The sequence below is a fragment of the Poecile atricapillus genome, chromosome 1 (assembly GCF_030490865.1).
Source record: "Poecile atricapillus isolate bPoeAtr1 chromosome 1, bPoeAtr1.hap1, whole genome shotgun sequence".
Taxonomy (NCBI): domain Eukaryota; kingdom Metazoa; phylum Chordata; class Aves; order Passeriformes; family Paridae; genus Poecile; species Poecile atricapillus.
Genome location: NC_081249.1, coordinates 14,214,793 through 14,238,616, shown reverse-complemented (window position 1 = coordinate 14,238,616; position 23,824 = coordinate 14,214,793). Strand labels below are relative to the sequence as shown.

Here is a 23,824-nt window from a genome sequence, read left to right as displayed (position 1 = left end):
AGGTTTGATTCCCTAAGCAGACCCCTCCTTCTTTCCGGGTCTTACCTTCCAAATATAGAAATAAATACATCTCTAGGGAATTTGTCACCTTGAACAAGACAATACACAGAGGGAAAAAAAAATAAAAATACAAAGATGAAACAAAACACCTTCAGTACTTGGTGTTATGTCTGTGTTGCTCCTTACCTCTCTCTCCTGCAGCTGCAAAGAGGAATCAAATCACAGAGCAAGGCTGCATCTGCATGGGCAGCTAAACATACTCTCAGAAAAGTGCCAACATGTCTTGTGTCTGACTGGCTGGAGTCATGACGGAGATTAAATACTGTCCTACAAATGATAGGGAGCAGGGACCTGAGGCTGAAAGAAGCCACTGCTGTAACCATCAGCCTGAGCAATAGGATGTATGTATTCCCACTGTTTTCATGAGTTCTCGTTTTGCTGCAAAATAAGAAATGGAAACTTCAGAAGTTTGCATAAAATGGATTTTTTTTCCTGATCAAGTGAAGAATTAATAATAAATTAGTTATCATCATATTTTCAGAATGAAAGACATATGGTCTGAGGATGAAAAGTACAATTATACTTGCAAGAAAGCTAAGTGCCTCTTACACTATGTAATTATAAAATGTACTATAGAACTCATTAGTCATTACTATCTTTTTCTGCAAATGGAAATTACAACAATAGATAGAATGCCAGCTTTTCACTGCTGATTTGAATGGGGTCAAGATTATGCTCACTGATCCTATCCATTTTGTACACACACTTTCATGAGAACATTCACCTTTCATTTCTGTGAAGGTGATAGATTCCTAAACTGTAAAAGTTTTCTCCTGGAAAAACATTTGTTTTCTTTCTTTTCTTTTTGAGGTCGGAAATATGACAAAAACGGAAATCTAAACCCTTGGTGGACGACTGACTCTGAAGAAAAATTTAAAGATAAGACAAAATGCATGATTAATCAATACAACAATTACTACTGGAAACAGGCTGGCTCACATGTATGTAAACCACTAGAGGCTGAAAACGTGGGGAGCTCGGGTTGTTGTGCTTTTTTTCTTTTTCTGAAGTTCTCTCTTTATAAATCCCAATGTATTGGGATATTAGGCTACCAACTTCATTTCTCACAACAAATGATTTTTTGAGGTGAATAATTGTGTTAAAAATTGTCTGTCAGGTTTGATTAGTCCAGTCAAATACTACTACCCACACTCTGGTGACAGGGTTAAACCATTTCGTGCCATCACATCATTTTGGAATCAGAGGAAGAGGATGAAGCCACTCAGCAGGGCTGTTCTAACTATGTGAGCATGTTAAATGCCTTCTGAAGATGAGGTCTGTAATGAAAACTGAGCAGTCACTCTTTTAGAAAGAATGTAATAGCATGTTTTATAGATTCCTTTAACAATTCTGCCTGTTATTTATCGCAGCTATAAAATGGATGCATAAGCCCTACTTTATTTCAGATTCAACTCTTGCTATTTCTTCCATGTGTGCACACAGACCCCATTTGTATGTTTAATCAAGGGAATATGACAGTAGTAGCTCCTAGAAAAAGATTGAGAAACAAAGTCCAAGGGAATTGTTTCTGTTTTATTGTCTGTCAGGTATGGGCTTTCCTGAAAATATGTACATTCATATGTGTGTCCAAAATGAGGATAAACAGGATACATCCCAGACCTTCAGAAATTAATAGCTGAAATTCAAGTGATGTTGTCTGGGACATAATTTTAATTTTAGTTTTCAGGATAAAACACATACTGCAGTCCTCACCCAATTATAACACCTCTACCTACATTTTAGAAATACCAGTACATCTCTGATTTTAAGAATAGTGAGGCCCCATGAAATGCTGATCAACAATTCTAGAACTTTTCCCACGCTTGTTTTGTGCTGATCTCAGAGACAACAAAGCCAAATTATGATTCAGTCTGAAGTCCAGCAACTCAGACTTGGAAGTATTTCATAATAAGCTAATTTGCAAATAAAAATTCTCAGGCTCATTTCTGAATATTTCTAGGACAAAAACTTTCATTATAAAAATGCCACCCAAAGAAAATCATTAAAACTTTCCCCAAGGATGTGGCTGAGCTCTTCCCGTGCCTTGGCCATTGGCTTGGCCATCCCCTTTACCTTTTGCACTGTCTCTTGAGATGATGTAGGTCTGAATTTCCTCTCAGTGTAGAAACTTCCTTTGAAGTCCATGGATGGGTTTACTAGAGAGATCCTTTTACCCACAGCCTTGTCATCCCATTCCTTCTATACCCACAGGATAATCAAAAGCACTTTTTAGATGACAGAAGATTTTTCCAATTTTCTGACATATTTTAGAGATATTGTATGAAGAGCTATGCAAGCAAAGACCATTTTTATTATCATTTTGGCCTGTCATTTACATCAATATTCTGCAGGCTTTTTAGCCTTGTATGAATATTTTTCATGGATCAAGAAACCTATTTATTCTTCTTCCCTCTCATCTGGTATACAATAAAAATATCTCCAGAAAAGAAGCCTAATGAAAGAAAAAGTGGATATAGAAACAGCTTCAGAGTGCAATAATCACATAAAGTCATCTCATCAAATAAAGAACTTATCATGGTCCCTGATCCCTGCCACAAATTCTCTGTGCAGAATAGTCTCAAATACCCGATCCAGAGCTGCCTGAGATCAGCAGAAAGAATTACACTTTTTAGATGACCTGTGGCCCTGTGCCACTGTTAGGTTACCCTGATCTTATGCTCCAAGTCAGCCTCCTTCACAAGCCCAGTGCAAGTAAAATGTGTAAGCAGGAAGGCCAGGGAAAAAGGCAGCTGATGTGTGTGTCCATTCCCTGGTGTCCCAGCACCTTTTGTCCTTAAAGCTTCTCTCTCACCTCCATCTCCATCCTCCTGAGTGCAAGGGAGAGGGAAAGGGTTGTACTTTCCTCCATGGCTCCCATTTTTCCCTTTAAGCTGTACCCAAGGCATCAAGTAAGATGTCCTGAGTCCAATTTGGGTGCTCATCTGCACTGAGTGTGGGGCTGTGCACAAGTACCTTGGTGATTTTGCCTCTTCCACTCTGTTTTCTTCTCTTTTTCCATCCTGAAAGTGAGTGATGATGCCAACCCCACTGTACTGATCCCTGTGGCACGGGAGTGCTGATGGCTGCAGAGCCATTGACCTTCAGAGCCCTGCTCAATTATCTTGCTTATTTGAGGCACAGGAGAGAGTAAAACGGCTTAATTACAAATACAGTTGCTAACACAAAGACCTTAGTAGGCTGGGTGAGTAGAGATAATGCTACTCCTGCAGAAATTAGGATTTCTTTGTAATGATATTGCACTTGGTAATGCCAGGAGACCAGTTTCCTCACAAAGTTTATATAGTGCAGTTTCCCACATACGTTCTTGTTGCTATTGCTCCTGCTCTTGGAATCAATACCCAGGAGAAGCAACAGGAATCTCCTTTGCAGATATTTTTAGAGCACTGAATACACTACCAATTTTGATTCTGTCTCTGACAGTTATTTTTAATTATGCTTATTTATGTTATGACTTAGAAGTTATTTTAGCATCCCAGTAGTATATTAAGAGTTTTGTAGAGAAATAAATATAGCCTTTTAGATTAAAGTTCAAGAGGCTACTGGATCTTACATGTCACCAGATATAAACAGTCCTTAGGGGAAAATTACTGACACTCAGCTCAAAACCCGGGGACTGGATTCTTAAGTGCATTCTATCTACTATATTTTGTGCTACAGAAATCTATGGCCAGAGCCAGGATAACTCATCACAGAAAATAGTTTACTGGCAGTTTTCACATGGAAACCCAGTTTTCTTAACCAAAGTTGGTTGATATTGACTGAGGTTGTTCTTGCCTTGTTTTACTTTCCCCCCTCTTTTTGAAGTTGATCGAGTAGTAAGTTCAGAAATGGGTCAAATGACTGATGTTCTTTCATTCTACCAAGGTGAAAGGGAAGAGAACTTTGGCAGAAAACATTGCAGATAATGGAGGTTTGCGAGAAGCTTTCAGGGTAAGTAGATGGAAAATATCTGAAACATCGCATTATTAGAAAAATCAAAGAAAAAAAAAAGCTGTAGTTATCTTCATGTTGCTGAAAGGCACTTAGTATCTCTTTCTTATCAGGCATACAGGAAATGGATTGCAGAAAAGAGGGGAGGAGAAGAAGAGCCTTTACTGCCAGGCCTTGAGTTCACACATAACCAGCTTTTCTTTCTGAGTTATGCCCATGTGAGTAGTACAAATGTGTTTCAAATCCCCATCTATTAACCTGAACTATGTGCAGTGCAGAAACGAGCTTGCTTGGTTTCAGCAATCTGCATCACCCAAACACAGACTTTTGAGAGTACAAGCAGAGACTTCTTCCACAATTATTATTTCTTTCTCTTTCCCTCTTTGTCTTCAACTACTCGTGGTACCTGAACTGCTGACATTATTCCTGGTTTTGCACAGCGTTGTCACAGCAACTTTCTTTCTTCTTTCTACTTCCCTCCACTAAAAGGGACTTCCTGCATGTATTGACTCCTCAGCCTCCTTCAATTTTAACACCATTTGTTACTGTGTACATTGTTCAAGGAAACTAAGCAGCAGTGAAGAGAGTGTTAGTTTATTTTTTCCCATCTGTACACTAAATATGCTGTAACAAAACTTTGATAAGGGATGTGAGTTTTATAGAAAAACACTGAGCAAGGGAGACGATCAGAAATTATTTCTTTGGGTAAACAAATTGGGGCAAACTCCCCACATGAGAAGTAAAATACTATAAAACTTTGCTACCAGCTGAAGGAATGAATTATCCCAAACTGAAAAAAACAGGAGTCCTGGTTAAAAATAATTTCTCTGTTGAGAGTCAGTGTAGCAGTCTATGGGCCCGTGGCTGTTTCAGTTTGACTATACTGAATAAAGAAAATATTACACTTTCATTGTTTATGCTGAATTAAGTTTTGCCTTGTGCCAGTTTTTCTCCAAGAAAATTTTGAAGCTATAGGGAACACCTGGGGGTGTTACAGAACCACTTACATAACCACTGCAGGAATCCCTCACAGGGAGGGCACATGCACAGTGAGAGCAGTGTATGCAAGGTACCCTCGAGCTCAGTCTATTTCCACAAAGCTCAAAACACTCAACAGACTTATTTAAAATGTCAGAACTCTGTTCAGCCAGACAAAATTGCACTGAAGTCCACTGAAATCCTATGGGCAATCTGGCTTTAAAGGGTTTTGTTTATAAGAACATTTAATGTAGGGACTGAAGTAAGGTAGGGGCAGTTTAAAGGAGATTTTTCATGCAATAGATACAGCATAAGATACAACAATTTGGTTGTGCAAATATTCAATCTACCCTGTTTTTTGGTCAGTTACAATTGGGTTAAATATCAGGAACAGGGAACTGGGGACCATTAATGGAAATGTGGAAAATGTGTAATTTCAAAAGTAACTGACATTCCAACATGGCATAAATATGTCAGGTAATATAGCAGCAATTCTAGAGATGATAAGCATCATTATGTGGACCTTTTATACACATTACATAGTTTTGAGACCAAGAAGTATGTTTGGTAATTGATAACATGGGAGATGCTACAGCACAAGCTTAAAGACAAGGTACCATTGTAGAGAACTTCAGAAAAAGAACTAGTAAAAGTGACTGTGATTAGATGATGGGAAAGAGTGTGTAGAGAAAAAACAGTGGGTGGACACTGGATCCATTAAGGGATTTGTAAAACAAGAGAATATACCAAGAGAAAACTGCAGATTGGCAAAGGTGAAACAAAGTAGGAATTTATGGTGTCTTTCCATTTTATGCATTCTTTAAGTCATAGGCATCTTAAGAACAGAACAGTGACATTACATTTTGCTTTATGTAAAAAGTTATCCCAAATAATGTGCCTGTTTCTGGTTTTTTTCATTTTATCAGGTAAGATGCAACTCCTTTAGACCGGAATCTGCGAGGGAGCAAATATATACTGGAGCTCACAGCCCTCCTCAGTTCAGGTAGTGTAAATAAGGTATTTCCTCACTGTACACACAGAAATCAATCACTGCAGAACAGAAGTGCAGAAATACAGCATTTAAGAGGGGGTTAAGAGCAAAGACAAAATTGGACTGTGCTCTTGGTTTAGATGGGAATTTAACTGGTTTTATTAGCTTATCTTTCACTATTACAAATACTCTTCTGTAAAATTGAGGAGCTTGCATCTACCTTCAAAAGCATTTGAACCAGAACACACTCTGATCCCTGTGATGTCCTGTAATCATGGCCTGAGTATCTAAAATGCCTCATCTATCACTTTCTTCCCCTAAGCAATTCTACTTTAGAAAACAGTGAATATAGGAAGGGTCTTTGATTTAATCTGAGTTCATTAAAAGCTCCTAATTCTTGACCTTGAATTACATTGATAATGCAAAGCAAAATGTGCCCTGTGAGTTCAGTCCAAGACCAAACTCTTCGTCCACTGGCCTTCAAGCGATACTTTGCTTGAAGGAGCTATGGCAGTCCAGCCATACCAGAGGGAGTCTGCCCTTGCCTTAAGGCCTCCCACAGGCTCCCCTGTCCACAGACACTCATGAACTTCCCATGGGAAGGGGAGAAGTTTTAGAGATTATATAGGAATTAGGAAGCCAGAGTTTATTTTTCTGCTTCCTCACCAAGAACATGTTGGTTTTGTTGGGATTCAAATTGGTTCCATTTACTTAACCAAGAATTCTGTGTTTGCTCTTGGTCAAGTACTACATGAACTCTTTATTTGGACAAAGGGTGTTAACTTCACAACAACATTCACACAATACAGTGGATTATTTGCCTTCTAGAGAATCCTACCACTTTCTGTTGGCTAAAAGAGTGTTATACCAGCTAATGAAGGTAAAAGTAGTGAAGTATGCAAATCTATGTGCCTTTTAACATTGAAAATACATCATGACAATGAGAACAGGAGCATCAGGCTGACCTTCAGCCTACAGAGATATTCTTTTCATAATTCCTACCCTTGTTAAGATTTTGGTGAAATAACCATCTGCTGTCTTTTAAAATCCTCAGGTTTTTTTACCTATAGGTGTACTTATATTCTGAATTGTTACATAGCTACATTCCCATGAGATGGTGATACACATGGAACTCTAGGGATAGAGTATTTGTTAGGAAAACTCCTAAAGGCATCAGGCTAAGAAAGAAAAATTCAGAGAGGTTTAGATTAATTTGAGATCTAGAAAATATAGACAAAACTTTTTCTTAGTTTTTGTGTGAGATATTGAGAACTGGCTTCTGTTTCAGAACTGAAGAAAAGCATTGCTCTTTGTCTCCTGTTGCAAATCATATCAACTGGGCTAACAAATTATCAGTTTCTCCCTGCTTGGTTTCATTTATGTCCCAAGACCATTATAAGCACAACTGCAACACAGCTAGCTCCAACACTGACAGCTCTTTCTGTCCAAAAATCTCAAACAGCCCTTTTAACAGTAATTATAAAAGGTGATAATAAAAATTTAGAAATGAACAACACATCTTAAGCATAGGTGTGTGCATCTGAACTACTCACACCAGTTGCTCTTCACAGTCAAAAAGGAAATGGCATTTTAGAAGTTAATATATATGTATAAATAATCTTTCAGCAGGTAATAAATTTAAATTACTTACTCTACAAATACATCTTTCTGTTGATCACCAAGGGAGGCCAGCGTGACCTGCTTAAGGAAAGGTGTCCCTACTATAATTCAATGGGATGAAATCCAGACACACCAGTCTGATTTCAGTTAATGTGTGGCAATATCAAACTATGGATAGAAAAGTGGCATGCATGCAGACATAAAGATTTTTTCACGGGATAAATTCTGGGTTTATTTGTTTTTAATTGGCAGATTTTCAGTATTAGCATGTGTCTTTGCTATTTTTGAATGCCAGTTCCAGATTGAAATCCCTGGCATGGCAGGCAGAACTCCTACCATCAGCAGCAGTTCTGCATGACCAGCTCTTGCTGCTCCAGTCCCTGAATATGTATCTGCAATTTTTTTTACAGTAAAGCTGTATATCTTATCTGAAGCCTAACCTCATTTGGTAATCTTCCCTACAAAACTGACCTTTAGGCTTTTTTGTGCCAGATGACTGCTAATTTTCTTACTCACAGAAAGTCTAATCAATGTAATAAGAATATTTTCTACCATGCTGAGCTACGCTGAGAAGCTGATTGTCTGCAATATAGAAAAATGCCTCCTCACTGTATAACAAAGAAAAGGTATACAATTAATATCACAGGAGATATTTTTCTGCTTTTAAGTCAGAAAACTCTAATACCATTTCAAGTTTCAGGTTAGTAAATCCAAGATGATTAAAAGCATAGGAAAAAGCAGCAAACAACACAATTGTAATCTAGCAATGGTAAAATAATAGTTTTTGACTGCATCAAATAATGCAGACATGAAAGCAGGAGCCAAAGATAACTGCATGAGAAGACCAAGCTCTTCCCCTAAGCCTGAAGGTGCCAGTCTGGAATGCAGACACATTGTCCAGCTTGTGTCAGGCAGGGATGTGCTGCTTGCTCAGTATCACACCACCTGTGGTAGAAGCAAGAGAGCTCGGGAGCTGGTCACTGCAGAAGGCTCAGAAAATGTATTTCCAAAATATCAGAGGAGTTGAGAGGCTCACAGGTACAAGGTGAGCTGCCCAGCAAGACTGTAATTGCCCCCTGAGCCTGCAAAGTCCCAGGGACCCAGTGGGTGTGGGTGTGTGTGGGCAGAGTGTGTTAGGAGAATCTGGAGCCACATGAAACCACTTCCAGCACAGCCCCACTGCCAGGACAGCCCCAGTGTGTGCTTACATCCTCCTGCCTGCTGCACTGCAGCTGTCTGGCAGGGCTGGAAGGAGGATTCCACCATGCACAGCCACTGCTGATCTCCCACCTGTGCTGCCAACGGTTACATTAGAAAATTGCTCTAAAGGACACAGTACCAGAAAATGCATTTGTTTTTCATCGAGTTTCTAAAAAAGCAAGGTGTTTCTCAAAGCATGAAACAATATTTGCTTCATATTAACTTTAACTGGGAGCCCTCCTCCTGAACCTTTTGGTTTTATTTGTATAAAAAAATTATATGAAAGCCTGAAAATTCAGCCTGAAGTGAAAACACTGAAACACTTGCAGACCTGTAGTGTTTGACAAAAGGCAACCTGCATGTCAATCACTTCTCTTTGCAGAGTAATCGGAGCCATGAGCAACTTTGAAGAGTTCCGCAAAGCTTTCAATTGCGCAGCGAACACGACGATGAACCGCGGGGCAGAGTCCTGCCGGCTCTGGTAGCTGTCCAGCTCTCCTGCCAGGAGGAGGCTGCAATCTGAACTGCTCAAGCCCATTGCCAGAGTTTCAGAATGATGGTCTGAAATCTGGAGAGGTGTTACTTCAAATGCATCTTCCTCATCCGTGCTGATGATCCGCATGGATCTGATCATTCCCTATTTAGAGCCTAGAAACATTCCAAATAGAAGAGCTTTTCTTTAAGTATAACAATAAAAAGTAACTCCTTTTAACCATAAAACTACTCCGGCTCATCTGCAGTTGCACTGCTGTTGATGGATAACTGCCATTATCAATTCTAATTCCTGATTTATAGTTGAGCAGGACGTAAATGCTAAAATCCAGTTTTAATCTATTGCTCTGCAGGGGTTCTATGCAGAATGCTCCCACACAAAATTTATTCTTTCTGGATGAAGAAATTCATGAGACCTGCTATAAAGCTAGCTCTGATCTGCTGCGTGATACTGCATTTTCATAACTTAAACTGTCACAGCCCAGCATGCCATAAATGATGTTGCATGATGTAAAGGCACAAGACTTTGTATAAGTTCAGTTTAATATGTCAGATTGGTGCCTCTGGATTTGGAACAGTTTCAAACTGAGAAAGTATCTCATGGTATCCATCTGTAGGACTAAAACATAAAGGATACTTGTCAGATCCTGACCCCTTCTAATTTTAGAACAGCTTTTGATAAAAATCAATGTATAGTGTAAATCAGAGGCTCTCAGAGGGGATTCCCAGCACCACAATACTCATAAATATTGCAGCATTTATTCCAGTTTACACTGTAGGCAGTTTTTTTCCCAGGGGATGGTTTTTACCTTTTGCTGAAGATAGCTTCATCTACATTTATGTTTTTTAAGCCAGAAATACTATAACAGTTTAAAATGATGGATTTTATAGTGTCTGGGTCTTACTTGGCATTTTAAGTAGCGTGTGAATTTGCCCTCACGTTCTGGATGGGGCAGGATGACTTGTGATTTTAAGGTAAGGGTATGTGACAGAAAAACAGAGTACCAGCATAGTTTGACTCGTCTGGATAAAAAGAGCAATTTAGGAGTAGAGGACTTAAAAATATAGTAAAAATACAGACCAGCTGAGTTTTCAATTTGATTTTTAAGAATATTCATGAAAAGATATTTTATTACAGCAGAAAAACTTTAAAACATAACTATTACTGTGGTGGTGGGATGATGGGTGAGGGAGGATGCACACACAGCTCTTTTTGTTCCTAACAGAAAGGCACCTATGTAAGTGGTATGTATTTATGCCTTGTGCATTACTTCATTTTTACATGGTGGAGTTATTTCAAAAGGAGTTTCTTTAGACTGATTTAATTACTGCAAATCCATATTGGTCTCTGTGTGTATATACATATATACAAAATATGTATTTTTTGGTATGCTTTAATTTTATTTTGTCAGTATAGAAATGTTAGTAAGATAAACTTTTTTTACAAGGATTGGTCAAGAACTGTTGGATAAGAACTTGGTTGGACGGTCACATCCAGAGGGTGATGGACAATGACTCAGAGTTCCAATGGACATCAGTGACAAGTGGTGCCCCTCAGGGGTCCATACTGGCACCAGTACCATTTAATGTCTTCCCCAGTGACATAGATAAAGGGATCAAGTGCACCCTCAGCAAGTTTGCAGATGGCACCAAGCTGAGTGGTGTGGTTGCCACACCTGAAGGATGGGATGACATCTAGTGGGACTTGGACAATGAGAATTGGCCCTTGGGAATCTCATGAGGTTTAACAAGATGAAGTGCAAGGGGCTGCACCCAGGTCTGGGAAACTCTGTATCAACAAAATCTGGGGATGATCAAGAGTAGCCATGCCTAGAAGGGCTTGGGGATGCTGGTGGGTGAGAGGCTGGACATGACCCAGCAACAGGCATTTGCAGCCCAAAAAACCGTGTCCTGAGCTTCATCCAAAGCACTATGGACAGCAGGTCAAGGGAAGGGAGAGGAGGCTGCCAAGATGATTAGAGGGATGGAGCACCCCTCCTACGAGGAAAGGTTGTGAGCATTGGGATTGGTCAGCCTGGAGAAGGGAAGGCTTTGGTGTGGCTTAAATTTCAGCCTTCAGTACATGAAGAGAGTCTACAAACAAAGGCTGAAGGGGGACTTCTCACAAGGGCATGTAGTGACAGAACAAGGGGGAATGGCTGTAAACTGAGACTAATTTTGGATTAGATGCTAGGAGGAAGTTCTTTACTGTGAGGGTGCTGAGGCACTGGAACAGACTGCCCAGAGAAGTTGTGGGTGACTCATCCCTGGAAATGTTCAAGGTCATGTTGGATGGGGCTCTGAGCAAACTGGTGGGAGTGCAAGGGGGTGTCCTGACTCATGGCACAGGGTCGGAATTAGATGATCTTTAAGGCCCCTTACAACCCAAACCATTCTATGAGTCTGGTTGTCCAACAGTCATGGTGGAGGAAGGTTTACTGAAGCTAGTTAACTGAAACAAACTGGGTTATTTTCCTGTGTGTTTTTAAAAAGGAAGGGGACACAATGGAAACATAATTTGTGGAAAAAGACATGATCAAAAGCTATCTTCCAGGAAGCAGACATTCCTGTTCTCAAGGCTGTGTTGCCACTTTTTAGTAACAAAATACTGTGATTTGGGACCAGAACATTTTTTTATCAATTTTTCCCTGAAAAGGTCAATGTTTTCTTAAGAGGAAAACATTTCCCCTTCCTTCAGGCCAGCTCAGTTCCTGAGTTCCATGGATTACAGTTTATCATTTGAATTGCCACTACTAAATTTTTTTCCTGGAGGTATTTTTCACATAAATAGCGGTGGCAGTATTTTCATAGAGCTTTTCCTCAAACAAGATTTTTGGGTCTTTAGCAAAGGGATACTGTTTGCTGGCTAATGGGAAAGTTCCTTAGCAAATTGAGTATGTACTGACTTTATTCCTGTGCTCATATGAGCACTGACATGACTTGAAGTTGACCGCTTTGGATCAAAGTTCAGGGTTGACATCCTGGACCAATTAAAGGTAGTACCAATATGGTTGTTGTCCTCAGAAAAATCAGGACGTCAACACAAGCACTTATCTGAATTTTCTAAATTACTGGAATATGCAAAGACGGTTTCACAACCGTCAACCCTGGGTTTTCTAATTTTATCTCTCAAATCAGAGATGCATTTGCAAGAATTCCTCTCCCATGGTTATTTTCCAGTGGGACAGATTCTATCATTTTGTGATTTATGAAGTTGTTTCTCTGTCTGGATAGGATTTTTTTCTAAAATGTCTGATGTTTCTTGCCCTAAATGTCACTCTTCCTGCTCCTTGTTAGTTTCAGGTCTTTCATGTTTAATATCAGGGATTTTTGCACGGTGGTATGTGAATTCCCACAAGAACCACTGCAAACTCTTTCATCCTTGCTAGGCCATCTCCTGCAGCAGCAGGGGACCGATTCTGGGCTGGGGGGGAAAGCAGGGAGCTGGGTGTTTGAGGGCAATGCACTAGGAGAGAGGAAGAGAGGACATGACCAGATTTTGTACCCTGATTTTGGCAGCTGAGAGGATACCCACACACTGCCAGGGGGAAGCCAGAAGTCCTTGCTGCTGACTGGTGCATTCATCAGTAGTATCCTAATTCAGGAAATTCTTGCTGTTGACTCAGGTTTTCAATGTCTGGGGTTTAGGTCTTGCCTGTGTCCACACAAGGACCCTGGCCTGCCTCACCTGCTACTTTTTACCTCAAACCAAAGAGCTGATCATGCAATTTACAGTTCACTTTGGATAAGCTGCTTAGGTTGGAAAGCAAAGCAGAAGGTAATTAAACAAGTTCTTCAAACTTTAGTCATCAAAGACAGGCAAGACATTAGTGATGGTTTGTGAGGGCTCTTCCCATTGCCTGTTTTATCAGACCACTGGCTGTGCTTTGTTTTTGCATTGTGCCTCCTGGGTCTGTGCCAGCAGTGCCTTCCTGCATTGCTCTCAGGTTCACCTATTACATCTATGCAAACAACTCCTTCACCATATATATCCTTTTCCCAGAGCTTTAAAGTTGTTATTTTGCTTAAATATCAGTAATATTGGGAAATGTTTCTTCATGTTGGCTCAGTAATCTACTTCTGGAGGGGAAACATCAGTTAAGAATAAAACATTTTTATCTTTGTAAATCTGAGGAGATATTTTTCTACTGTGTAGACATAAACAAACAGCCACTACTCCTGTCCCATGTCTCCTTCTTCAAGTCCTAGAAATATGGAAACCTATTATATTCTAGTTAATCAAGTCTGGCTTTTTTGCTGTTTTTTTGTTTGTTTTTGTTTTGTTTAAGCCTGAAATGCTAAAATACCAGTTTATATACTGTCAATATATCTGCTGATCATATTGTGGAAAACTTAGCTGTCTGAAAAGACAGCTGTGCTATTCACCTGTGTAAACTGCTAAAGTGCATAAATGATGTCCAAGCTGGGTCTGGACACTGAAGGACCAAAAAACTCAGCTGAGTTATAAAACTCTGCCTCATGGCCTGTGCAGGGCACTGCACTGTTCTTTAAGTAGGAACACTCTCATGTCACTAATTGGTGGAATAATTTATAAAATAATCAGGTGAGTCTGCATATAACTTTTCATTGAGTACTGTTCAAGTACAGGCTTGGAAGTATATCTCATAACAATGTTTTGTATATATATATATATATGCATGTGTCTGTCAGTGAAATGTTAAAAGCCTGACAACTCAGGAGGCAGAACTATAGTGATTTAAATGGCCTTTTGTGATTAAGTCTTTTTAATCTGATCTTTATTTACTGGTCAGTCTATTGTAAATTTGAATTTTTCTACTTGCATAGTACATTGGTTGACTGTTTTAAAGACAATTGTGTTAGCCAATAAATCCAAAGTGATGAAGAATTTTCCTATGCTTGCAGTATGGCAAAACCTGCTTTGCTTGGCACTAACTCTACAATATTACTTCTATAATATATAGTCGTAATGAGATGTAATAAAGAGCATAATGTTGTGGCCCCAGGTACTCAAGACTACTTTTACTGCTTGATAGGCTAAGAAGGACCTCCTCTCTGTCAGAGAATTGTATAGGCATCGTCAGCCAGAGTTTAGGCTCCGCTTTCCCTCATTACCCTGCTGGAGGCGATTAAAATGAGCATTGATGAGCTATTGTGAGTGAGGGCTGGATGCTGTAAAAGCTGCAGAAGGGCAGAAAGAAAGAGTGAGAAAAGATTCACCTGCCTCTCAGCCTTGCTCTTCTCCTCTTCCCCAAGTCCAAGTGCCTCTCTCAGCTTTTCAGTGCTTTTAAGTGTATTCCAGAGGAGTTTTTGATAGGATAGTACTTGTGCTGTGCCTGAGTTCGAACTTAAGCTCAACAAAGTACTTCATGAGCGTGATCAAGCACTTGTTCAAGGTCTGTTTGGGCACAGGGGCTGTGCCAGAGCCCTGTACATCACCAGCTGGGCTTTTCTGGGCTAAGTGCTGCCTATCTTGGGCTCTGCCCTGATCGAGTTGCCTGGCACAGCCACAAGCAATGGTACCTGGCCCACTTCAAGGCAGCACTGTGCCTGTGAGCATCAAGGAGCAATTTCCACTGGTGGGGACAATGGGCGAGGTTGGTCTTGCTGCATCTTTTGGATGATGCTCTCTAGTGATGCAGCCCCTTGCAGGCCACTCTCCACACAGCTCTTGGGTTTGGGGTGGCAGAGTGCCTTCAAAAACCTGCATCAGTTCTTTCTCCTGCTTTACAGTGCAGCCTTACAACATTTCTAGGGCAAAAGCAAAGGTTTCTGTGCAGGAAGATGAATTAACAAAGCAAAGGTTGGGGTCAGAGCATGAAACCAGCCTCAGCACCAGGGAAATGTTAGGCTTAATTCTCCCAGGTTTATCAGCACCTTGGAAAGATGCTTTAACAATGTCTATAAATGCCCTGAGGAATTCAGGATTTAACTGCTGCAGCGAGAGCCTGCTTCACTAATCAGACAATTTAATCCCATTTACAGTGTAATATATATTAATAAAAAAGAAAAGAAATTAAAGATACCCGAGGGATTCTTCAGCACAGCATTATATTTTATTAAATATAACATCAAAGTTGGAAGTTACTGAGAATCAAGATAATGTGTTACACTAAATTGTGATCAAAGAAATAGATATAATGATATAATTTTAATAATCCATAAGCACCAAAGCTGGAACACTTTTATGTATGAGGTTAGACACATACACAGCTGCATATATTAACTGTGGTTGTGAACTGAGATGTATATTATAATACATGTTTGTAAAAATTTTATCACATCCATAACTACCATCCGAACTGGTAAACAAAGCTTGGGGAAAGGCTTCAAAAGGGAGCTTAGACTTTTTCTACCACAAAGTTTATTTAAGACATCAGTGTTGCTGTGAGCAATGACCAGTTAGGATGTTTTATATAGACAATGCATAGTCCGCTTCTGAAAAGTGTGTAGCAGACATTTAAGTATAGAAATCTGAAAAAATATGGTGTCACATCCTCTTGACACTAAGAGAGTATTTGGGTAGAACCAGGAAAAAAAAGTGACATTCTCAAATATCCCAATTAGGGAAACACAAAGATGTGAGTTTATGCCATGATACGCAATAAGAAATAAAAAGATACTGTAGGATATGAAGTTCCCAGACTGGGACAGAGGAATAGTTTGACACATTATTTCTGCTGGGAGAAAAACCTGAGCACAGGAGCCCTGTCTGCCTTTGTAACTTCCTGGAGCATGTGTGTGTTACAGCTCAGTCCTTTGGTGGGTGTCACAGTGCTGCATCTTCTGAAAGTGCACCCCAATCACCCTGAGGCTTGAGGGGCTATTTGCTTTCTCTTGGGTGTCTCGAGCACCCAAAAAGGCTTCAATTCTGCCACTGATTTCTAGTTTATACATATATTTTTATTCTTTTCACCAAGGAGCACAGTATGAGCCACACTCCATATCATGCCATTTTAAATGAATAAAGAGATGCTTTTTCTAGGTCTGTGCTGCAAAACAGTGCAGCGCTGCTGCATCTCAAAAACATCTGGGTGTTTTGTGAAATTCTCTGCTGCTCTTCATCAGACAACACATGTGCTTTCATGTCATTCTGCTAGAACAGACCTTGGGTGGTTTGCACTGGAGAGAAGAGTGCACAATAGGGAGTAACATCTGAATAGGATGACAAAGAGAAATAAACTCTTTAGTGTTATAAATCAGTAAAAGATTTTACAAAGCATTAGAAAAACTACTGCTATAAATGATTTTTTATATATATATGGGCACAGTGCAGGAAGTCTGTAAGTCTGTGTGTATGTGAGTGTATATAAAAATGTCAGAAATATGAATTATTTTTTTAAAAAATTGAGTCTCGGGGTAAAACTCTGACCTCATTGAGTTCATTGACTGATTAATGTCTGTGGGGCCTGCATTTTACTCCATCTGGATAATAACACATAAAGTTTACTGATTTAAAACTATTTGGGACACATATTTTTTCTAGACAGAAAGAAATTTCTAGTCTGTGGTATTTTCAGAATCTGTCCTGTTCTCAGTCATTTGCATAGGACTTGCTCTATTTTCTCTTGTTTAGCAGATACTCCATTTTCTTATTTTTAAACATTTCAAGAATGATTTTATCACTGTTTCAGAATTTCAAAGTAGCTTTTTCAACTTGCCTTTTCCAGATATGGTTCTATTAATCATTAAAATAAACTTGATATGTTCTATTGAACTAAGTGTAGGCTTATTTATGACACTGAGGTCATAAGTATTTTTATCTTCATAAATGTTTTTTTGTCTCTCCTAAATGTCTTGGTCTCCATGATGAGGCAGGAAAGTTTTGTGTTGCTGGAGTGATGGGGGAAGCTGTCAGTGCCCGTGGCAAGGTCAGTGCTGCAGGGTGTCTGGGGAGGAGATGGGGGGGTTCACCACGGGCACATAAAGCTGCTCAGCGAGAAAAAGTATGTGCTTATCTGTGTAACTTGTATTAAAATGGTACTGCCTGAAAAAACAAATTTATCTATTGTCCTGACCAAGAAATTAAAGTACATTTCTTGGACAAATCAAAAAGGTGGGAAGACTTGAGCCATCAAGCTGACTGAGGCCAGTATTAAAAGCACTTGCATCTTTCTTGTGCAAACTCCAGCAATGTTACAGCCCTGCAGAGCTGCCTCTGCCTGCAGATGTGCTTTTCCCTTCTTTTTGAGATGACTCAATTTGCTGGATGGGCTGGGCAAGGAACAAAACTCACCGGTATGGGGAGTGCAGCTCAGGAAGGCTTGGTAGGAAACAGGGCAGCCCCTGGTGCCCAGAGAGGAATCAGAGAATCCTTTAGGCTGCAAGAGATGGTTAACCTACACTGCCAAGTCCACCACTAAGCCGTGTTCCTAAATGCTACAGCCACACATCTTTTAAATACCTCCAGTGATGGTGGCTCAGCCCTTCCCTGGGGAGTCACCAATGGCTCCACCACCAGTTCCCACTGTAGCAGTGGGGGCAGTGCACATTTTATAGTGTCAGGTACAGCCCCATTCAGTTAAACCTCCTGCCTCCTTAGGGAAGCCTAGCTGTGAAAAACCTGATGGAATGGGGAGCAGGAAGGGGCAGCCCAGAGAGGTCTGCTTAAGCACTGGGCACACCTTGGTTTGCATGAGCACTGGCAGAGTGGCAGGACTGGTGTGCTGTGTGTGCACAGGGTGAGCGAATGTGAGGTGTGCTCTGTGCACCAGCCTTGCCTTATTCCTGTCCCCTCCTACAGCCAGGCAAGCACCACCAAGCAGGAGTGGGAAGCAAGCAGGTGCCCCCTTCCCGAGTCACCCCAGCTGAGCTGATTCCCTGGAAGGCACAGCTTGCAGCAGCAGCATGTGGCAGCACAGCCTCGTCCCAGCCTCAGGCAGTGGAAAGGTGTCAGGTCATTTTAGAGACAAGATAGGAACATTTCTCCTCCTAGCCTGGGTTGAAGTAAAATGTCATGGTGTGGCTTCAGCTTAATAATTGTTTTAGCTCTTCAGTGTATGATAGAAGGGCAAAATATGGAACCTTCCTTTAGTGAAAAATTTCTTTCTTTTGGCTGGATTTTCCTTTGTTCTGCCTCAATTCAGTGACAGCCAGCAGCTCAAACCTGGTTGCACAGTAGTCCTTGCACAAACAACATGTGTTGAGGCAATCACTGTGGCTGTATTCAGCATGCTTATTCAGCTTTCTTTTAATAAATCCACTAATAGACTTTCGGAGGCAATGAAGGGAAAAGAATAATTTGGAAACAAAGCTGTTGAAAAGAATACAGTGCGCACACAGTGGAGAAGAATGTGATTTTGGAAGTCTGTGCAGCTGTTTTATTTCTTTAGAGGATTTTAATCAACCTGATTACACAGGGAAGCAAAGGGATTTTGAAAACAGTATGGTGATAATCAGTCACTGGAGAAAACAAAGGGGTGTTTTCCCTTTCTCATATCACTTTTGTTTTCTCCCTTTCATGTGATTTTGCAAGTAAAAGTCTCATATTAGCTCATTTTAATTAAAAAACTATCCATGCTGGGGTTTTCCTAGAGAAGCAATTTCAGTCTTTGTCCACTAGATCATTTAATCAAAGATATCCTAATTGCTTTCAAGATTGCTGTGGCTGCACCAATCTGACTGCCATCAGTGTAATGGCTTTCCCAGTGGATTGGAAAAAAAATGTGTAGTTGGACATGAGCCCATCCTTTCAAGTGGGATTAGCTGCTCTGCTTCAGTCTTCCCCTAAATTTCAGGGTCTGATGTTCTTTGCTGTTCCTTCTGTACTTACTGCTGCGAAGCAACCCTCCAGTGCCATCTTTAGAGTTGAACTGTACGGGCACAGCCAAGGGAAGGAGTGTGGAGTTCCTCTCATGCAAAAAGCCACTCTTTTGTGTCACTAGGAGCAATTGGTGTCTGGCTAAAACTGAGGGTTACCCTACACCATTCCTCACAAAATGAGCTTTGTGTGTGTAGTGGGAATTTGCCACTTCTCATTCCTTAATGCTTTTGGAAAGATTTTTCCAACAACCTCCTCCTACCTACACCCTCTCCCCAGTGGTGTGCATATCAGGACCCTTAAGCAAAGTGCCAGTAACATTTTCCCTGCCCCAGCAGCCATATTCTGCATTTCCCACCTGGAGGCTGAGGCCTGGCTGCTCCCTCACCTGGCAGCACAGCCCACCCACACAGCACTGCCCACAGGGCAAGCAGGGCCACTCGCCACACAGAGCAGAGTGGCTTCCCCATGGTCACCAAAGGATCAAAAGGCCTTCAGGAAAACCCCTGTGAGCACAGAAACCTTGAAAGATGTGGGACTTCATGTGCTGCCTTGTTGTCTGTCTCCTTTTACAGGTGAAAGAGTATTTGGTGCTTCTGTCCAGAGCCCAGAGCTGTCCCTGTACACACCATTTTTGCTCTCTTATGTGTTAGATGGAGAAATTTAGGTAAAAATTTAGCTTTATCTTTTCTGTCAATAATAATGGTCCCCGAAATAGTTTTTTCAACCCTCCCTCAGTGTCAAAACATCTCCAAGCCTAACTTTTAGTCAACTGGTTATCGAAACTTATTCAAGTGTTAACACTGCCAGAAGCAAAGGAAGTCCAAAAGAGGAATGCTTAGCTTGGCTGGGGGAAAACTTACATCAGCATGGAGACCACAGGCACACTGTTCCCCTCCTCCCAGCCCTGTACTCTGTCCAGGTCACCAGCAGCACCAAAGCACCTAAACCCTGACCAGCTTCCAGGCCAAAGGAGGCAAAGGGATGCTTTAGCTGGAGAGAAATTACTTTTCTGGATGCTTTAGCTGGAGAGAAATTGAAGATACTGGTCTCCATAACAGCTGATGTGGGTTTGATGCCTGCTGTGGAAAACTTTCATTTTAAGGCATTTCCAAATCAGTTTGTTGGGCTCGTGTTATATTAGTTAAGAGCTCAGGAAACAAAGACAGATCAGGCAGAATTGAAGGTGACAGGTCCTTCTCTTGGGGTGATTGAGTGAAATGTCCTTGGTGTGAAGAGGAGAGTGGGGGAGGCTCCAAAAGAAAGAAAGAACAAAAACATGGAATGTCTCCCCATCAAAGTTAAATTTCCCAAGATTTCAAAGGACATATGAAGACTGCCTAAGGCTTGTTTGGTTCTGCTGGTGCAGAGGGTGGGTATCACCAACAGATAAAACTTTTTAGAAGGAATATTTGCTCCCAAAAAGAGCTGGCTTTGGTATATGTGAATGTAGAAATAATTTCCAAATAACTCTTGCAGGAATTAACTAACCATAATTATGTAGTGCAGGAACTGGAATAGCCCTGCTCTCTGTGTCCAGACAACATGTGAGAGGTGCAATTCAATTGCAGTAAAACAGAGATGTGAAACTGTGACAGAGCTCTTGAATGTTTAAATGCAAGTGGGCATAAGCCAAAATACCACATGAAATGAGAAACAGAAAGGTGATTCTCAAGCTGATTTGGGAAGAAGCTTCAGGAGCTAGAAAAATATGCATGATGTAGGAAATCAAGAAGTTGATAGTCGTATGATCCCAGAGGAGCATTTCACAGGAGAAATGTTCAGCAGTGCAAGAGTGGGTGTACAAATGGACAGCTTCAAAGCAATGTACCATTTTAAGCCATAACACAGCTGAAGACCTGCTGCCTCAGATCCCTGCCATGGAAAGACAAATGTGCCTGAAGGCAGGGATTAAAGGAGGAGCCAGGCTGGCTCTGGGCAGTAATATACCAAGCAGCAGATGTGTGACTAGGTGTGTGCTTTGTTTTGTGGAAAATGAAGCGAAACTGGAACACTTTTCTTATGCACCATTGCAAAAAGTTCAAAAGAAATAGAGATAAAACATTTGCCATCAAAGGGAAGAGGAGATAACTTTGGCAAGACAGCTGATATGAACTCTACTCTTAGCTCTACAGCAACAACCTCAGTCTAGAAAGTTACTTAAAAAAGACAAGGGTCCAGTCCTCCTTTGCTAGTCACTGTTTTCTCTTTGTGCTATTTTCATACCTGATATACTTAATGAGAAAATGTCAAAAATTTCTCACAGCAAAGACAGTGAATGTGTTGCACCCTCTGTGAGTAACAGCATAGTTCACATGAAATATGAAAATTAATACCTGGCAGCAAACTAAAATCTTAAAAAAAAATTTGAAAACACATTTTATCTTCTTCTAGGGTTATAATATTTGCATGTTGAAAATACTGTAGTCTTTCATTGTGAAGACTAAGAGGACACCCCTACTGTTTTCCAAAATTTTGTTTGCACCAAGATTCTCCTAGGAAGTCCTGAGAGAGCAAGGATTTGAAGGACACAGTGCTTTGCCCCTTGAGTGTGTGCTCAACCATGGCTTTTTTTTTTTTTGGACCTCTCTTACATCTTTCCAAACAATGATGTTCCATACTTGACAGAAGTGGTAGCACTCCCAGTCATCTGCATTCAATCCTAGGCAGCTTAATTAATTAAGTGCTTATCTTGATGTGCCATGGGAAAAAAACCCAAAAGTTTTCTTAGTGAAAATAGATATAATGTGCTGACAGAATGTTAAAATTCAATTGGTAATTAGTGTGCACTGAGAGTTAAAAATATTGAGGAAGAGTCAGAGTTTGGGAAAGGATCTGAGCTGCACAGCAACAGAAGAGAACAATGATTTTTCTTTCTCTGATGTCTCTCATAAGATGAATTTTCTATGAGCTGTTTTCTTTGAGGATTTGAAATCTTCCAAGGAGGGTTGGCATCTGGAAATTGTCCCTTTCCATCTGGTTGCTGTTTCCAAGTCTTGAAAGATTTAGATGCATTTGGCTATTTCCCTTGTGTGAATGGCTCCAGTGAGTTCTTCCTCAGACTTTTTCTTGCTACCAGTGGGATGAATTTATCTAATATACTGTATATAATATAAGAAAACAAAGAGATACCCAAAAAGCAGCTGGGGTTTAAATTAGCAAGGGAGGTGAAGGGCAATAAGAAGGGCTTCTATGACAGAATTGAAAAAGAAAAACTAAAGAAATTGTGAGCCTGCTGCTAAGAACAGCTAGAGATTGAGGGAGAAAGGACACAGAAAAGGTAGAGACTGTCAGTGCCTTTTTGATGTGCAAGATTGCCTTCAGTCTCTCCTGCTCTTGAGGCTGGTTGCAGTCTCCTCTGCAGCAATACCCAGAGGAGAGGAAGACAGAGTAAGGGAGCACTCAAGCAAGTTGGGCATATAAAAACCAGATGGTCCAGATGGGCTGCCTCTAGGAGCACCAGAGGAGAGGGCCAACATCACCATGTGTCTGTTCTATGGCAGCTTTGCAAGGACATGACAAAGTTTATGGGGCAAGTCCTCTTGGAGGTCCTGTCCAGGTGCTTGAATGTCAAAAGGGTGACGGGAAACAGCCTGCATGGAGTTACCAGCAGCATACTGTGCCTGATGAAACTGATTGTGTTCCATGACGAGACAGATGACTCACAGAGAGGTGATGGTGTATATTTTGGTGGATGTGGTGGATGCTGTATATTTTGACTTTAAATAAGCAATAAGGTAAATGGATAATTGCCTGGACTATGTATCTGAAAGGATTTTAATCAGTAGTACAATGTGCATCTAGTTGATGGTTACTGTGATAGTCTTCAGGGATTCTTATTTGAGAGAGGACTGCTTTATGTCTTTAAATTACCTGGATGATAGGACAGTGAGCACTACTCAGAAAATCCACAGCTGATGCCAAGTTGTGTAGAGGGAGGTCTTGCTAGACTGGAGCAACACATTGATTGGACCCTCATGAAGTTCAGCAAAGGCAAGCGCAAAATCCTGAACCTGGGAAGGAGAATCCCTGCAACCATCTGGAGCAGGGACTAAGTGATTAGCAGGCAACCTTGCAAAAAGGGAGCTATCAATTTGGTGCTAAAAGTTAAATATCAGTGAGCAGAGTATCCCTGTGGCAAAGGCAGGCAGCCACATCCAGCAGAGTTTTAGCAAAACCATACCCAGGAGGTCCAAGGAAATGACTATTCCCATATATTTGGCATTTATGAGGTTTTGATGAAAGTTCTGCATCCAGTTTTGGGCTCCCCACTACAAAAAAGATATGGACCTTCTGAGGCAAGTTCAGCACCAGTCCCCAGGATGTTCATGGGGCTGGAGTACATGATTTAAAGGAAAGACCATGGGGCTGTTTATTTCAGCAGAAGACAAGGCAAAGGGGAGAGTTTATTGCTGTTCACAGCTATTTAATGGGAGGGTATAGAGAAGACAGACTCAAACTCTGCTCATAGAGATGCAGTGAAAAGAGGCAACAGACAGAAACAGGGATAAGGAAAATTATTAACAAATTGTAGGAAAAAAATCTTCAGTGTGAGGAAGGTCAAACAATGACACTAATACCTATGGAGATTTTTGAGTCTCCATCCTAGGAAACACTCCAGCTCAACAGGAAGCAACCTCAGCAACCTGCTCTAGCTGGTCCTGCTTTTAGAGGGAAGTGGACTGGAGGCTGTCAGAGTTCTCTTCAAACCTGAAATACTCTGCAATTCTCTGTCAGTGTTAATCCTACAGTAGCAACACTGTGTGAAACTAGAAAATGGTGGATTAGAGGCC

At 40.8% G+C, this 23,824-nt stretch overlaps 1 protein-coding gene and 1 long non-coding RNA gene across 2 annotated transcripts in view; one reads left to right on the top strand and one right to left on the bottom strand.

Annotated features, from left to right (window-relative positions):
* Nucleotides 1-16,957, top strand: part of PHEX (phosphate regulating endopeptidase X-linked) — a 102,926-nt gene extending 85,969 nt beyond the window's left edge. Inside the window, exons 18-22 of the mRNA XM_058828507.1 lie at nucleotides 871-1,001; nucleotides 3,946-4,011; nucleotides 4,125-4,229; nucleotides 5,916-5,992; nucleotides 9,183-16,957. Of these exons, the coding sequence (XP_058684490.1) occupies nucleotides 871-1,001; nucleotides 3,946-4,011; nucleotides 4,125-4,229; nucleotides 5,916-5,992; nucleotides 9,183-9,285 (482 nt within the window). The 3' untranslated portion in view covers nucleotides 9,286-16,957. The remainder of the gene's footprint in view (nucleotides 1-870; nucleotides 1,002-3,945; nucleotides 4,012-4,124; nucleotides 4,230-5,915; nucleotides 5,993-9,182) is intronic.
* Nucleotides 206-23,824, bottom strand: part of LOC131574127 (uncharacterized) — a 260,595-nt gene continuing 236,976 nt past the window's right edge. The window contains exon 5 of the long non-coding RNA XR_009276385.1: nucleotides 206-438. This is a non-coding gene — a long non-coding RNA (uncharacterized LOC131574127). The remainder of the gene's footprint in view (nucleotides 439-23,824) is intronic.